General features: G+C 51.4%; 3 protein-coding genes across 8 annotated transcripts in view; all 3 read left to right on the forward strand.

Moving 5' to 3' along the window:
• The window catches only part of LOC1274303 (uncharacterized), a 64,678-nt gene extending 56,129 nt beyond the window's left edge, over nucleotides 1–8,549 (forward strand). For 5 of the 6 annotated variants that reach the window (XM_061663775.1, XM_061663777.1, XM_061663776.1 and 2 more), the window contains 4 exons: nucleotides 1,902–2,179; nucleotides 2,252–3,487; nucleotides 3,573–3,758; nucleotides 3,825–8,549. In XM_061663775.1, coding sequence (XP_061519759.1) covers nucleotides 2,128–2,179; nucleotides 2,252–3,487; nucleotides 3,573–3,758; nucleotides 3,825–7,597 — 5,247 coding nt within the window. In that variant the 5' untranslated portion in view covers nucleotides 1,902–2,127 and the 3' untranslated portion in view covers nucleotides 7,598–8,549. Of the gene's footprint in view, nucleotides 1–66; nucleotides 227–1,901; nucleotides 2,180–2,251; nucleotides 3,488–3,572; nucleotides 3,759–3,824 lie in introns of those variants that run through there. The other variant, XM_313403.4, reaches the window with a different exon arrangement.
• Nucleotides 8,550–10,847: 2,298 nt separating this feature from the next.
• Nucleotides 10,848–12,697, forward strand: LOC1274304 (putative serine protease K12H4.7). The gene is made up of 2 exons (XM_313404.5): nucleotides 10,848–11,328; nucleotides 11,407–12,697. The coding sequence occupies exons 1-2, from the start codon at nucleotides 10,901–10,903 to the stop codon at nucleotides 12,500–12,502; spliced, it is 1,524 nt and encodes a 507-aa protein (XP_313404.4). The 5' UTR covers nucleotides 10,848–10,900; the 3' UTR covers nucleotides 12,503–12,697.
• Nucleotides 12,698–13,885: 1,188 nt separating this feature from the next.
• LOC5667418 (putative serine protease K12H4.7) lies at nucleotides 13,886–15,715 on the forward strand. The gene is made up of 2 exons (XM_001688389.2): nucleotides 13,886–14,369; nucleotides 14,450–15,715. The coding sequence occupies exons 1-2, from the start codon at nucleotides 13,948–13,950 to the stop codon at nucleotides 15,543–15,545; spliced, it is 1,518 nt and encodes a 505-aa protein (XP_001688441.1). The 5' UTR covers nucleotides 13,886–13,947; the 3' UTR covers nucleotides 15,546–15,715.
• The last annotated feature ends 205 nt before the right edge of the window (nucleotides 15,716–15,920 follow it).

Consider the following 15,920-nt stretch of genomic DNA (forward strand, 5'->3'; position numbering starts at 1 on the left):
ACACGTTGCTGCTGCTGACTGAACCCTGTGCGGTAGAACTCGACGCTGAACACGACTTTTGTTTTAGTTAATTTTTATCACTCTGCGCCGATAGTCCAACGCGCGTACCACAGGAGGAGGAACTCTCGCGTCTCGCGGCCTTTTGCGCACACAGTCGGTAGCGCACAATTAATTTATCGAAGGAAGGACGAGATACGCCACAGGCAGCGGAGGAGGCCCCGTGGAGGTAGGATTGTGCGACTGTGCATGCACTGATATCTGATCAGATTTTAATCAGTGTGACGCGTCATCGGAGGGTGCTCTAGTGATAGTCGAAAGAGCAGGCGGGAAGAAAAAGTGCGTTTGATGATTCAATGTTTTGCCGAGAGAGTGAGTGGGACGGTGGTTTATGGTGAGGACCGTAGGATCAAAACCTGTGTTGTTGAGTCAGCTTATAAATGCGCCGAATATCCATCGTCCGTGTTACCAGTGGCTTAAACCTCTTTTATGGTCTTAAAAGCTGCATACGTGCCTAGGAAAACACAGCTGCTCAAAACCGCCACCACACAAAAAATATAGGAAACAAAATTCTGATAAACGTGTCTGTGCGAGGTCATGTGTGTAAACGCGCTCAAGGGTGGTGTGCCAAGCGGTGAGATATGCGGCGTCAATCAAATCATACCGATGATAAGCTAAATTGCTTCCAGCACGGCAGTAAAGAAACGGCACATTCCAAACCGTAATAAGTGCGATTGCAGGATAACGTTAAGTCTGGTGTTGTGTGGGACTTCTTTTCGCTTTTTTTTTTGTTTTAGAAGGATGATTTCTATGCTGTCCCCCTCACTAAAGTTGCATTAAAACTCATTCTTGCACAGTGCGCCAGTACGTGCTAGTCGGTACGTCCGGTAGATTAACGTGCAATATTACTCTTCAGGCTCATATTTTTATCGTGGTCAGTGGGGGGAATGTTGACTTTGTAAGATCGCTCTGCTGCCCCTCTTTCGCTCTCTTTCTCGCTATGCCCCATAATTGTTCCAGCAGTACCATAGTTCAAACAACCGACAACCGCTTATCAGATTGCGGAGGAATTCCGCCAGATTGGACTGAACTTGTTGACAACGGTTGTGGGCAGCACCTATCATCAATAATGTACCTATTGTCTGTGGAGCATTGAGTGATGGTTGTTTTTTCGTTTGTATTCTACCACCATCATCTCTTCTCCTTGCCAAACACTACACATCACTTTTTGCGTTGTTTTATGAACGGTTAGTACTGAGTGTGTCAAGTGGTTTTAATTATTCTAGCAAAAAAGATAAACACACACTTTCTTGAAATTTCTAAATAAAGTCGTTACAACTATGTCTTTGCCCACTGTATACAACACTTGCAATGTGGGTAAATATTTTGGTTCGCGGTACAATTATTCTACCACCCTTTTGGTGGAACAAGCTGAATAAACCGTCTAGCTTGCCGGGGACAGTTGTCCAGCTCATCTTACCCTATGTATTGCCTACCAAGCTGCTGCTGCTTGCGTTTCGAGTACGTCTTGGACACGTGACCACACTGCTGCGAGCCGGTCATTAAAACGTCAGATCTTTGATGTACGGCAGTAGCTGAAGTTTACGCGCGGCTGGCAAGTAGGGGGACGACGGTACATGCAAGACCGAAGGGGGGCAGATGAAATTTCCACATGCAGTCAAACAATCGTTCTCACGCTAGCCAAACACCACTCGAGCAAGCGTCAAACTGCGCGCGCGTACGTTAAACGTGTGTATGAATTTTGCGCAACATCTTTGCACGGAGGAAGCACGATCGATAGTGAAGTGCATCTCTGCTGATACTCTATTTCCGTTTAGAAGATGGCACTCCTTCAATATAAACAAGTCGCTAATGTATTGTTTCATATCTGTGTCTACTTTCAGAACTTTCTTCGAGCCGAAGAGAATACCAACCATGCTTAGGATTGTGATGCTGTAGATACAGGTTCCACTGCATATTCACATATCGTTTTTGCTAGGCAATTAAACAACGTCAAACACAGCATAACTGCAGTTACCACAGTAAGCAGCTCCTTTTTTTAGAAGCTGATCAAATATACATCCAAACATTCCAACCACACAACACACATCCACCTAAAAGCCAAACAAAATGAACGGATTATCAACGCTTAACAGACTGCTAGGAAAAAGAAACAAAGATGGTAAGTTTAAAACGCGTTTTACCCAGCGCCAGGGGCTAACTCACCAGTCGGCTGTACTTGTGTCCATTTCAGTTTCCAAATCAACCTCCAACCTCAGTCGGTCCACCACCAACCTGGACGCCTCTAGTCACTACAACAACAAAGTCATACAGCTGCCCGTCGTGCCGAATGCGCCCTTCGAGCAGACGTTCCGCGTGACGGTGCTGCTGCCACGGGATCAGCTGTACGTAGCACGCGTCGGCGCGAAAACCAAACTCTCCACCCTGCTCGAGATGGTGTGCAGCGACAAGCTGCTGGACGCACAAAAGTACGTCTTTCGCCATCCGGCCGACTTCCAGCAGGGCTTCGAGCTGGACATGAACATTGGCGAGGTGGGACTGAGCGAGATACGCATGATGTCGCGCAAGGAGCTGGAAGCGCTGCGCAACAGCGACTATCGGCTGAGCACGAGCGACATCTTCCGGATGCACCAGAAGGGAGCACGGGAAACGTCCGGTGGAACCTCCGTATCGTCGTCCGATTTGAGCCGCACCTCGAAACTGGCCCTCAAGACGACGTCACCGTACAGTTCGACCAACTCGCTCAACTCGATGGACTCGTCCGGCGTTAGCTCGAGTTCGCGTGGTGGCGGTGGTCACAGTGGCACTGCAAACGGTACGGCAACTAACGGACACAGCCAGATGGGCCCACCGGTAGCACCGACGCGCAAGAAGCGACTTGCTCCGCGCCCACCAAGCCAGAGCTCCATTCCCGAGGTGTCGCGTGTTCCGCCGCAAACGCCGCCACAACAGTCGAACGGCGGAACACCGGGCGACAAGCACGGTACAGATGATCATATCTTCAAAGAGCCCCAGTTACCGCCGTACTCCAGGCAAAATTTCCACGTGTCCACGCCAAACTTGTACGATCGGGAGCTAAAACCGGCCGACATTATCAACAACAATGGCAATGGTAGCGTGCATCCGAAAACTGCAAACGGTGACCGAAACGGATATTCGGCAGATGTTCACAACAACAACAACAACATACATGATGCGCAAAGTGCGATGCTGGGGGAGGAGGATCGCAAAAACCTCATCAACACCAAAACGTCCTACAGTACGCTTAAAAATCGGCCAACGTCCATGTACATTATACGCGAACCGGACACAACAAACACGCTGCAGCGCTCGAGCGAGAACGGTGGCAGCATGGTCGACATACATCATCACCATTCCCGGGCATCGTCCAGCTGCTCGGATGCGAAAGATCCGCGGGACTTCCAGGACATGCCTGAACCAACGCCACGAAAGCGCTTGAATTCTAGTGGTAAGCCGAACGGGTCAAAGCGCGCAGCAAACAACGTCAACGTATTTGATTTTTACTTTACTGTTTTCTTTTTTCGCTTTTGCAGCCAAAAAATCCAAAGCACCAGCCCCGCCGCCGAGAGCAAAGACAACTACCATCACGCCGGTGCCGACGCCCTCGCCGAGGGCACTCACCCGCTCGACGCTGGATTTGCTGCGGGACAACGATGCGGCCATTTCCGAAACGGATTCAAACTTTAGCAGCGAACCAGATGATACGCATCGTAACAGAGGTAAGACACTCGGCTTGAATGTGTTGTGGGGAATTAGAGAAAACATCATTTTTTCCTATTTTAAAGAATCGCGATTGAATGCCGTCAACGGTAGTGTCCACCATGCTCCGTACACACCGCAGCAGCAGAACGTGTCGAAGGTGATGCTGAACGTAGAGCAGGCACCGCTAAACGATCCGGTCGTAACGTCGACCACACCGAACAACAGCGAGAAGAAGCACCAGAAGAATGGATCCACTTCGTCTTCTGTGTCAATTAAAATTGTCAGCAATGGTGTGGGTGACGCACAATCGAAACCCTCATCGACGACACCCATCGTATCGAAGGTGCAGATCGGTGGAAACCTACCCGCCCCGTTGGATCTGCCAACTTCGCCGGGAGATAACAGCTCGGACGAGGAAATCAAAATCTACAACATCGAGTCCGGCAAAGCACTGATTAAGAAGAAAACACAGAATGGTACCGAAATGGAGCAGGAACAGAAGAAGGCTACACCGGGCGGAGGCACTACCCTCACCAATGGAGCAAAGGTAAGCTCGTCCAACGGTACAAGCATCGAACCGAATGGCGACACAAATCAGCAATCGGCTGAACAGCAAACCAACGGTGCTACTGCAGATGAGGAACAGTGGACGTACAAGCTGCCCGCACCGCCAAAGTTTGCCGATTCTTCCATCAAAACAAGCGATTACGATGAGCGTGGCCAATTTTATCGACCGGCTTCTACCTTCGTCGACAATACGACGCTGCGCAGCGATATGCTGACGGTCGTTTCTGATGAGCAGACGGAGCGCATCGAACCGTTCATCCAGGAGCGTCTGCAAACCATGCTCGACCTAACGGCAGGCCGTGACACAATGCAGCCACCGTTTTACCCCACGGTGCTGGACCACCGGCCGGATAGTCCGGTGAGTGTGTCCACGGAAACCGACGCTACCATGCACGTTTCGGAGGATGTTCCACCACACATCAGCTCAGATCTGGAGGATGGTTATCGTGTCGGTGCCGAGAGCCGATCGGAAGCAAATGGCGCCCCGGACAGCAGCCAAGAGGCGCGCGAAGTGTGGCTCCAGACGCTTGAAAAGCGGCGGGAAAAGATCATCGAGGGTGAGTTGTCGACGTTAAGCGAATCCATCGGTAGCGGTGGTAAGGGACCAGAAGTTGATGCACCCACGGTGTCTCGCACACAGTCGGTGAACGATAGGAAGAGCAGCGTAATGAGTGAGCTCAATCAGCTGCTGCGCGAAGGCGTTGAGCTGAGCCGAAAGGAGGAGACGGAAATTGCCGTCGTGAACAGGAGCAGCTTGGCGAACTTTAAAATTTCAACCTACAGCAGCTCGGAAAACAAGGAAAACATCATTACCAGCACCACCACCACTACCATCGTGGAGAAACAGGTGCAGCAGCAGAACCACGCTGGAGGAAACGACGTGCCGGTTGTACCGAACGGCGCTTCCGACGCGAAACACGTGCCGGAGTGTCAGGAAGAGGAGGAGGAGGAGGAGGTGCAGGAAGTCGATGTAATCATACGGCGCAAGATATCGGTCGATTCGATCACCGTCCGTAAACCGCACTCGCTTACCCAGAGCAGCGACGAGGATGACCCGGTCGGTCGACAGACCAACGGATATGGGGCTGCGGGTGCGAGCGCCAAGAAGGAACTGGCCCCGGTCAAGCGTCGCAGCTTGACAATGCTCAACAAAAGCCCGAGGGTGATTAATCGGTCCGATTCGTTCCACTCCACCCGGTCGGATTACATACAATCGTTGAATTCGCCTGCTCAAACCGGCACGAGCACATCCGGACCGTTGCATCTAACGCCAAGAAGCACGTCGTACATTTCGCTAATCGGTGCACAGCGGTGGGAAAACCGAGCGGCCACCAGTGCCTCGCTAGTGACCGCAGCGAACTCTTTCAACCGTCGCAAATCGGCCAGTGAGCTTAGCATCTGCGATTCACCTTCCCTGCAGAGCCTGGAGGTGATCAAGAACATTTTGAACACATCGCGCAAGAACAGCATTAACAATCTGCACCAGACGAATGGAAGTGCGGTGGAAGGTTCCCCGGCGGATGAAGGTATCGTCTTGCCCTCGATGGCTGCTATCAAGCGGAATAGTTTTACCGACATTTCGACACTGGTACAACTGAACGGTGGTACGACCAAGGGGCACATGAACAATGGTGCCGGAAGTTTGATGAGCAATGCCGTGCGCAAGGATAGCATCGAGGAGGCAAAGATAGAGCAGGAGCCTGAGCCGGAGCCGGAACCGGAAGTGCAACCGAAGCAGGAACCTTTAAAGGCTGATCTGAAACCAGCCCTCGAGGCAAACGTTAACAAAACGGAAGACGTGAAGAAGGTTGAACAGAGCGTTGAGAAGCTGGTGGAGAAGCAGGTCGTACCAGAACAGAAGCAGATAGAAGAACCTGTTGAGAAATTGATTGTGCAGAAAACGGTTGAGGAAAAAACGGTGCAAGCCGAATGGATTGCTAAGCCGGCAGAGGATCAGCAACTGGCAGTGGATTTGACTAGCGAGTCGAAGAGCGACGATGAAAAGCTGCAGAACAAGCAGCAACAACGTCAGCAGATTCAGCACGTGGCTGTCCCGGCGAAGGAACCGCAAACGACGGTCGTTAGCATTACTACTACCAACACGGTGGTAAGCAGCAGCAGCAGCTCGAGTGTCGCCGGTACGCCGTCCAACGAGTCCGACACGAAAAAGTGGACCTACCAGGGACCACCGACGATAAGCTTTGCGACGTGGAACGAGCGGCCCAAGATCGACGTGTCGATCAAATCGGATCGGGACTATCGGTTCGGTGGCAGCTCCACGCTGCCGCGTGGATTCCGTAATGTGAACAACGTAAGCAGCACCAAGATTAGCATTGGTCCGGGGGGCAGCACCACTACCACGGTGGAATCGAGCAGCGGATACATACGGCGAACGATCCATGAGGTTGATCAGTCGCAGCAGGAAGAAGTCGTTTCCAATGTGCCATCATCATCATCATCAGCAGCAGCAGGAGCCCCGTCCCTGGGACGACAGCAGGACCTGACACCAGCGGTGGTGAAGCTTCCGGCGACCGCGCCGAAGCCTACGACGACACCGCCCGGCGAACGCCTACCGATCGTGCGTGCCGTCGAATATAAGAAGAACGTTGCGCAACGGCCAACACCGCCGCCGGTCGAGCCAAAGCCTTCCTTCTACTCCAGCATCGGCACCAACGTCAGCAGTGTCAGCATTAACGGGGCAGCGATTCCCTCCCCCAGCGTCAGCACTAACATTAGCCGGCTAAGCTTCGGGCCGAAACCACCAACCGTGCTGCAGCCGACGGTGCGCGGTTTCAAATCGCTCGACATCGATCCGGCCGGCTCGTCCGGCACGGTGAGCATGCCCCGCTTGCGTCCCGTTTCTATGATCGATACGAGTACGCTGCGCAAAACGACCGTCCCACTGGTGCCTGCGGCGAGCGAGGATGAGGCTCCGAACTCGTTGCCCTTTTCCCAGCACACTTTTCGCCGGACGGGATTGAAGGACAAAATACTGGCCAAGGACCCGGCCCCCGTTGCGGAACCGGTTACTACGATTACCAAAGTGAGCGTTACACAAACTGCTCCTGCTCCTGCTGCGCCGGCACCAGCACCCGTACGGCCCGTTTCCCTTCCGGTAGCGGCACCCATTCCGCCACCACCGGCACCGATGCCACCGACCAAGACCTCTCAACCCGTGGTGCGTGGTGCGATCGTGAAGAAACCCGCCACCACGCCGGCCATCGATCCGCGAACGGCACTACTGGATGCGATCCGAAGCTTTAACAAGGATTCGCTGCGAAAGGATTAATAAGAAGCACTTGTTTATGTGTTTCACTTCCTTTAAAGGTGGGGCTTTTTGTGTAGTTTCCTTTTACATTTGTTTTGCTATTTTGCTTCTACTTTTGTTTGTAGTAATTTATGTATGCTCACCATACATATATTGTATCCATTCCCATACACCTCGTTGTGTGGGATGTGAGGCGCTTTTTATGCTGTTGTCCTTGATTCATGTGCTTTTTTGCATGCAGAGCACAACATCATCGCCGGGACAACAGTACATTGCATGCATTTTTCTCGCATGCATCGTTTTATTTACCTTTTCTTTGCTTTTTAAACATAGCAGGGATTTTATTAAATCTTACTTACCCACCCACCAACCCTTTGCTGTAACATAGTTGAAGCGTTAACCGTTTGCGCAGCTCATGCGGGTAAATGCACATTTTTGCACAATGCAATTGTTATCTTTTATTATGGAATATGGCAACTAAACCTACTGGTACTGTCTGGTACTGTGGCTGTTTCAGAAACGGCATATGTGTACATGTAAAACTGATATCAATAATCCACAATACACACACACAAACACAAAACACAGGTACTCGGCAAGCAGGGACTCTTATACGAGCACATGATAGGATATAACTAGAATATAATGCACACACTTCCCCGAAGGAGGTGTGTTTTGTTAGTCAGCATGCATACAGTTAGAAGCAGTTGAGCTGTAGCGGAAAGCTATTTCATGAGAATTACGCTTGAAAGGAGATGTATGTGTAGGTGTATCAAATAGCAACGTATGTAGAATGAAAGAAAGTTGAAGAAAAGAGTGGAGAAAGGCTGGAACCGTTTCACGTTGGTTGTGTATATTTCATTGATGTGTATTGTTAACTATGTTTTTTTTTAATGGGAATTGTCTAATACCTGCAGTCTAATAGATATTGTATGAAATAAACATGTGGATATTAAAAGTTTACTAATAATAACTCGCTGCTCTTCAATTGTACCATTAATTGAAACATTGAAAGAAATGTTACCATTGAAAGAAAATTTCGTTAAATTAGGTAGTTTATTTTAGGATCTCTCTCTCTCTCTCTCTCTCTCTCTCTCTCTCTCTCTATATATATATCTCTCTCTCTCTCTCTCCCTCTCTCTTTCTCTCTATCTCTCTCTCCCTTTCTCTTTCTCTCTCTCTCTGTCTCTCCCTTTCTCTTTCTCTCTCTCTCTCTCTCTCTCTCTCTCTCTCTCCCTATCTTCCACGGATTTTCTTTCTCTCTCTTTTAGTTAAACGTGGTTTTTTAAACCTTACTTTTAGCTTGAATGTGAGCCCACGTACGAAAATCCAGATATGTTGCCACAACCTGTTCTAAGCCCCTGTAACCGAATTTAGCGTTTTTTGGAGAAGCTTGATTAATATTGAAAATACCTTATAGGCTTACATTTGATCGGTGTTATACGTTTAAATTCCTTCCTCTTACAGCCGTATTCGACCTCTGTTGATAATCCCTACCCGTAGCACGCGATAAGGTTCAGAAGATCCTCTCCTGTCTTGTATACGTTATTTTAACTGCTCGGCAAAGTAGTCGATTTCCAACTGTTTTAGTCTACTTTCCCTTCGCGTCTTGTCTGTAGTGATGGGTAATCCGGAGCGAAGTCATGGAGTCAACTCCGACCCCGGTGCGCAAAATACGATTCCAACTCCGTATCATAACCGGATTCAGTCAGATCAAATTGATCGGGACTGATCCGGACTGATCTGGACTGATCCGGATTGATCCGGATTAATCTGGATTGATCCGGACTCGGAGACAATGAGTCCGAAGTTTTTCCCGTACACCCCCCCCCCCCCCGCCGCTAAAACAGTCCGAAGCAACTCCGACTCCGACTCCGAGGGGTACCGGAGTCGGATTAATCCGACTACGAAAAAAATATTTACCCATCACTACTTGATTGTGCCCGTCCTCCGCAGCCCAGCTTTTTGTTCCTTCCTTTCCTTTCTCTGTTTCTTTTCCATGCGTTCTGGCCAGATTTCCTTTTTCCTCTCGAACCAAATAATTTAAATATATAGTAACAAAAAAATTGCGTCAAACTCCACTCGTGCTAGTTTTCAACCGTAGCGCAGCTGGGACATGCAACTAAATCGTGGAAATTCCCAAATAAAGATACGGTACGAACCTGCCAAACATAGCGCTACAAACGCATAGGAATACAGTCATTGCCACAATTCAGTCCAGAAAACGCATCAATACTTATAAGATGCATATGGCATACGAGCATTATTATATTTGCACACTAGTGCAGTTTTTACTCTTTAAAGATAGGCAAATAATTACTTACCTCATCTAAAATTACTATCCTTTTGGAACGGATCGCTCCTGACAGGTTCGGAACGCAAAGCGCATCACTACAACTGAATGTCGACGTTCGGTTTACGCCTGAAACGTATGCAACTCTGATTTGTTGAGCTATCGCATAGTTATGCAACCCGCATCACTTGTGTAGTCGACAATGTTTAATTTCCCTTTTCCTTTTCTATTCAAAAGTCATAAAATGATGATCAGTTCAATCGCACCAATTTCTAAGTCAAACATATCCGGCAAAGGGATAATGTTGGCTTATGTCTCTAAATCGACTGAAATTTGAAACCTTGTGATAAACTGTGGACTTGTAAAAAAAACCTTGAACACTTACTGATCCATTCTTGTCATTATTATCGTTATCAGTTTTATTATTTCAAAATAAATATTATGAAGTAAGTCACCATTCATCCGATAACGATGAGCATATCTGTTGCTTAATACGCTGAAACATCCTTGAAACACCTCCACCATCCTGCGCTAAACCAAACGCCCAACCAAACCTCACAACTGCAACTGCATCGCCCAACACACCCCGCTATTCCGGCGGATTAGATAAGACTGTGAGTGGGGTTGAAAATCAGGCGCTCGCCTGTACCTGTATTGGGAATGATTTTCAAAATGACCATCCTGTACCATTAACTTCCGCGTGATATTGCAACGCGCATTGTCACGGCACGTCCCGCCGGATTTATTTCTCCCTCTGCATTCCCCCTGCAACCCGGCCGGTCTTCCCGTACGCAGCCCGTACGCGGTAGCCGCAGGCGGGTCTATGATTCTTCCCCCGTCATGGTTGGAATACAATTTGTTTCGATAATATTACTACGATAAGGATTAAATCCGACCGTTTATGGTCCGCCCGGATCGATGACTGTGTCTTGCGGCGCTCGTCCCGCCGGCCTTCCTATTTAACCGGCGTGCAAACGACTGGAAACCGTTTAGTCTTTAATCGTACAACCAACCGTACAACCGGCCTCGGGATGAAGCTTAGCTCAGCGAGTGTGAGGCTGGCAGCGCTGCTGCTGCTGGCCGTGATCGTCGTTGCTTCGGGCAAGTCGATCGACAAGATCCGCCGTCTGCCGCCCGGCATCGAGCGGATGTTCACCCGCAAGGATGGCATCCGTCCGCCGAAGGGCTACGTGTCGCAGAGCCCTCGCACGGTCGAGGGTCGCTTTACGTCGCGTGTGAATCACTTTGACCCGCAGAACCGGGACACGTTCGAGTTTAACTATCTGCACAACGACCAGTACTACCGCCAGGGAGGCCCACTGTTCATCGTCGTCGGTGGCCACTATCCGGTCAATCCGTACTTCATGGAGAACAGCCACTTCCGCGATGTTGCCGCACTGGAGGGCGCCTGGTTGGCCACGAACGAGCATCGTTACTTTGGCGAGAGCTACCCCACCGAGTAAGTGTATGAGGAAGGTCGTTTCTTTTTGGGGGAAAATGTCTAACAACTCCGTTTCCGCTTGCTCGTCTTTGGCAGAGATCTGTCGACGGAGAATCTTCGCTTCATGCGCACGGAGCAGGTCCTGTTCGATCTGATCGAATGGATCGATTTCCTGAAGCGCGAGGTCATGGGTGACCCGAACGCACGCGTCATTCTGCACGGTGTGGGATACGGTGGCTCCCTGGCTACCTGGGCCCGCCAGCGCTTCCCGAACATCATCGACGGTGCCTGGGGCTCGAGTGCGCCGGTCCGTGCCACCACCAACTTCGAGGAGTTCGCCGTCGAGGTCGGCAACATCATCCGCGAGCGGGGCAGCGACCAGTGCTACAACCGCATCTTCCAGGCGTTCCACACCGCCGAGAACCTGATCGATGCCGGCCGCACGGAGATGATTTCGGAGATGTTCAACACCTGCGACCCGGTCGACACGGACAACCCGCTCGAGGTGGAGCTGTTCTTCTTCGCCATGATGTTCTCGCTCGAGGCGGCCATGGTGGAGGACTACGACATTGAAAACATTGGCCGCGTGTGCGATGCGCTGACGGACGATGAGTTCGGCACCGGGCTGGAGGCCCTGTCCGCCTTCCTGCTCGACCGGTACGCCGACACGCGCGAGTGCTTCGATCTGTCGTTCGAGAACTTTATCCGCTACCTGACCGATGTGGACATCAACGCACCGGCCAACGTGGAGTTCGGTCTGCGCCAGGCCGGCTACCAGGACTGTACCGAGTTCGGATACTTCGAGATGACTACCTCGCCGGACCAGCCGTTCGGTACGAAGGTGACGTACGATCTGTTCCTTGCCGAGTGCCAGGCCGCCTACGGTGACTGGCTCTCCAAGGACGTCGTGTATGAGGGCGTGCGCCTCACGAACTTCCACTTCGGTGCGACCGATCCGCGCATCACCAACGTGCTGTACACGAACGGTGAGCTGGACCCGCTGCGGGCCGTCTCGATCACCGAGTACACGAACCTGCTGGCCAATGCGCGCGTCACGCCAGGAGCATTCATCGGCCAGGACATCCAATCGATCAGTGGCATGGATTCGGAGGAGCTGCTCGAGACCAAGCACATGGCGGAGCAGTACATCACCACCTGGCTCGGATCGCCGATCAGCCCGTTCCGCAAGTAGACCCACCGTAGCTCTGTCTTCTAAGTCTAAGTGTAAGCGGTCACCTGCCCAATCCTGCCTTAGCCCGTCACCAAACGCATGACCGTACATCACGCGGTCACAACGGGTAGGATCCACCAGCAATAGTGCGCAAGTGTCCGCGTGAAGAAAAAAAACAATAACAACAATAAAAACCTAAATCTAACCCAAATAGTAGCACACTGACTTCCATATCATTGCTTCCGTTCTTTGCTGCGCTTTCCGTCTTGATCGTCTTACTATTATTACCTTGCCATTATGATGGGCTGGTGGTGTAGGATAAGACGGTAATAGCCTCATTAACGACCCGGCACATCAGAGCCCCGCAAATGGGTGGCACCGTTCAGCATGAATCGTTACAAATTTTCGGGCAGGCCAATTTAGATAAGAAAACTGTGTGTCCGTTTTGTGTGTGTTGGATTTGGTCGTTGTCGATGGCCTTATGGTAGGGCTGCCGCGGCTTGCTGCTGATTTATAGCCCTATCTGAGCAGGCCGAAGCCTTGGCAGGTGTTATCGCAACCGTGACGAAGCAACCATTGCCTGTTTCGAGGAATTCAGTAAGACGTCCTGACGAAATCGAGTGAATTGCGTTTCGTGTAGTTGGGGCATTTTTTAAAAATTGAATTAAAAATAATCAGTTTGCAATTAGTAAAACAATTCATTTAAGCCCAAAAAGAGATCCAGCTGCACAACTGATGCGAACGATCAAATCAACCAACAACCAAATCAACCTGTGTTCGTGTCTTGGCAGTGCATTGAAGTCTCCTTTATCCTTTACTCGTTAACCCAGGCACTCGAATTGAAATTCATTCACGCATTTCCTTCACTGCGTCGCCGTTATCATCCTATGAGAACCGTCCGAACCACATACAGCTGCAACCGATGCTGCTTACGCACTTCCCAATCCCAACACGATTACACGATACACCAGGCAACGTCATGGCGGGCCGTGCTTTTTCCTTATCGTTACAGGTACTTTCCGCGCTTCCAAATATTCTCAGATCCTTGATAAGCAAGCCAACGGTTTATGGTACTCTTTTGCGCTCGTTTTACCATCACACGCGCCACCCACCCTCCCCATGATTGCGGTCACATCGACTGAGGAGTGTGTAGTAATTCAAATCGTGAGAGCATAATCGACAAACAACAAGGTACAATACATACAAAACGACAACGCGACTTTACCTCATTCCATCGCTTTCTAACTGCAGGCAAATGAGTGACGGAGTGAGTTCCTTGCCTCGTGGAACGGGGCGGAGGGAATGGGTCGGATAGTCTCCTGGGTGGGTGCTACTACTCCCGTGGGAAAGTGTGCGTTCCTGTCCTCGGGAAGGGGACTATTTAACCAACGCACCGGGCGCCGGCTGACCATTCCGTTGTGTATATTGTTAGTGAAAGGGAAGGGAACACGCGCATTGAGTACAGGATGAAGCTTACGCTAGTGCTGCTGGTAGCAGTGGCGGTCGTTTCGACCACCTTCGCCAAGACGGTACCGTCCGGCAAGCGGTCCCGGCTGCCCATGGAGCTGCTCGGCGGCATGTTCGGTGCCAACTTCCAGGCCCCGAAGGTGCCGAAGGATTACGTGCCGAACCCGCGCATCGTTGAGGACCGCTTCACGTCGCGCATCAACCACTTTGACCCGCAGAACCGCGACACGTTCGAGTTTAACTTCCTGTGGAACGATGAGTACTACCGCCCGGGCGGCCCGCTGTTTATCGTCGTCGGAGGCCATCACCGTACCAATCCGTTCTTCATCGACGAAACGCACTTCAAGGATATTGCCGCCCTGCAGGGTGCCTTCCTGGCTACGAACGAGCACCGTTACTTCGGCACCAGCGTTCCGACTGAGTGAGTACACCTAGGACCCTCCTCTGCACTTACTCAAGCGCTAACTGGCATCGTCATTCCCCACTCTTTTTTTTTGGCAGGGATCTGTCGTCGGACAATCTGCGCTTCTTGCGCACGGAACAGACCCTGTTCGATCTGATCGAATGGATCGATTTCCTGAGGCGCGAGGTCATGCGCGACCCGAACGCGAAGGTCATCCTGCACGGCTTCAGCTACGGCGGTGCACTGGCCTCCTGGGCCCGCCAGCGCTTCCCGAACATCATCGACGGTGCCTGGGTGTCCAGCGCTACCGTGCGCGCGACCGTCAACTTCGAGGAGTTCACCGAGGACTTTGGCAACACGATCCGCATCAAGGGCAGCGACGAGTGCTACAACTCCATCTTCCGTGCGTTCCACACCGCCGAGAACCTGCTCGACGCCGGCCGCACCGATATCGTGTCCAGCATGTTCAACACCTGCGATCCGATCGACGCGGAGAACTCGCTGCAGGTGGAGCTGTTCCTGCATCTGATGACGCTGTCGCTGGAGCTGTCCATGTTCGACGACTTCAACATTGAGAATGTGCAGCGCGTGTGCAACGTGCTGACGGACGAGCAGTACGAAACGCCGATGGAAGCGCTGGCCGCCTACCTGAAGGATCGCTACTCCGAGATCCGTGACTGTTTCGATCTGTCGTTCGAGAACTTCATCTCGATCCTGGGCGACGAGTCGGTGGATGCCCCCCAGAACGCGGAGTTCGGTCTGCGCCAGCTGAACTATCACATCTGTACCGAGTTTGGCTTCTTCCAGACGGCCAAGTCGCGCGACCAGCCGTTCGGTTCCAAGGTGACGTACGATCTGTTCCTGGCCGAATGCTCGGCCGTGTTCGGCGAGTGGCTCACCCAGGAGGTGCTGTACGATGGCGTGCGCCTCACGAACTTCCACTTCGGTGCGACCGATCCGCGCATCACCAACGTGCTGTACACGAACGGTGGCATCGATCCGTTCCGCCACGTGTCGATCACCGAGTACACGAACCTGCTGGCCAATGCGCGCGTCACGCCCGCCGCCTTCTACACCGAGGATATCCGCGCGATCAGTGGCATGGATTCGGAGGAGATGCTCGAGACCAAGCACATGGCGGAGGAGTACATCACCACCTGGCTCGGTTCGCCGATCAGCCCGTTCCGGAAGTGAGTGTGGAAAGCGCGAGGCAGTTGGCGAAGGAGTTGGGGCCACTAGCCGCCCCACGCACAGTTCCACCCATCTCCTTTCGGCGGAGCGATTGCATAATGTAAGCAGAGCGTTAGTTTGACCAATTAAAAGCCATAAACACATTCGGCTTGATAAAGCCAACATAAAACAAATCGTGGCCCCTTTGTGTGCCCTTTGGATTATCGTTTCATTGCTATCACAATCGATCAGAAGGGGGAGTGTTTTGTAAAGGCATTTATTGGCAAGGAAAGGGGGACTGTTCTTTTGCTGATAAGGAGCACGGTACGGGGTCAGCACGTAACAGACAGCTGTGCGCGATTAATTCGATTAGCCAACCAGGTAGGTATGCAGCTGTTA

Source organism: Anopheles gambiae, chromosome 2 (genome assembly GCF_943734735.2).
Source record: "Anopheles gambiae chromosome 2, idAnoGambNW_F1_1, whole genome shotgun sequence".
NCBI lineage: Eukaryota > Metazoa > Arthropoda > Insecta > Diptera > Culicidae > Anopheles > Anopheles gambiae.

Coding starts and splice junctions, on each gene's coding strand:
- LOC1274304 (XM_313404.5), top strand. CDS start 10,901: ATGAAGCTTAGCTCAGCGAGTGTGAGGCTGGCAGCGCTGCTGCTGCTG. Junction 11,329..11,406: donor GGCGAGAGCTACCCCACCGA/GTAAGTGTATGA, acceptor CGTCTTTGGCAG/AGATCTGTCGACGGAGAATC.
- LOC5667418 (XM_001688389.2), top strand. CDS start 13,948: ATGAAGCTTACGCTAGTGCTGCTGGTAGCAGTGGCGGTCGTTTCGACC. Junction 14,370..14,449: donor GGCACCAGCGTTCCGACTGA/GTGAGTACACCT, acceptor TTTTTTTGGCAG/GGATCTGTCGTCGGACAATC.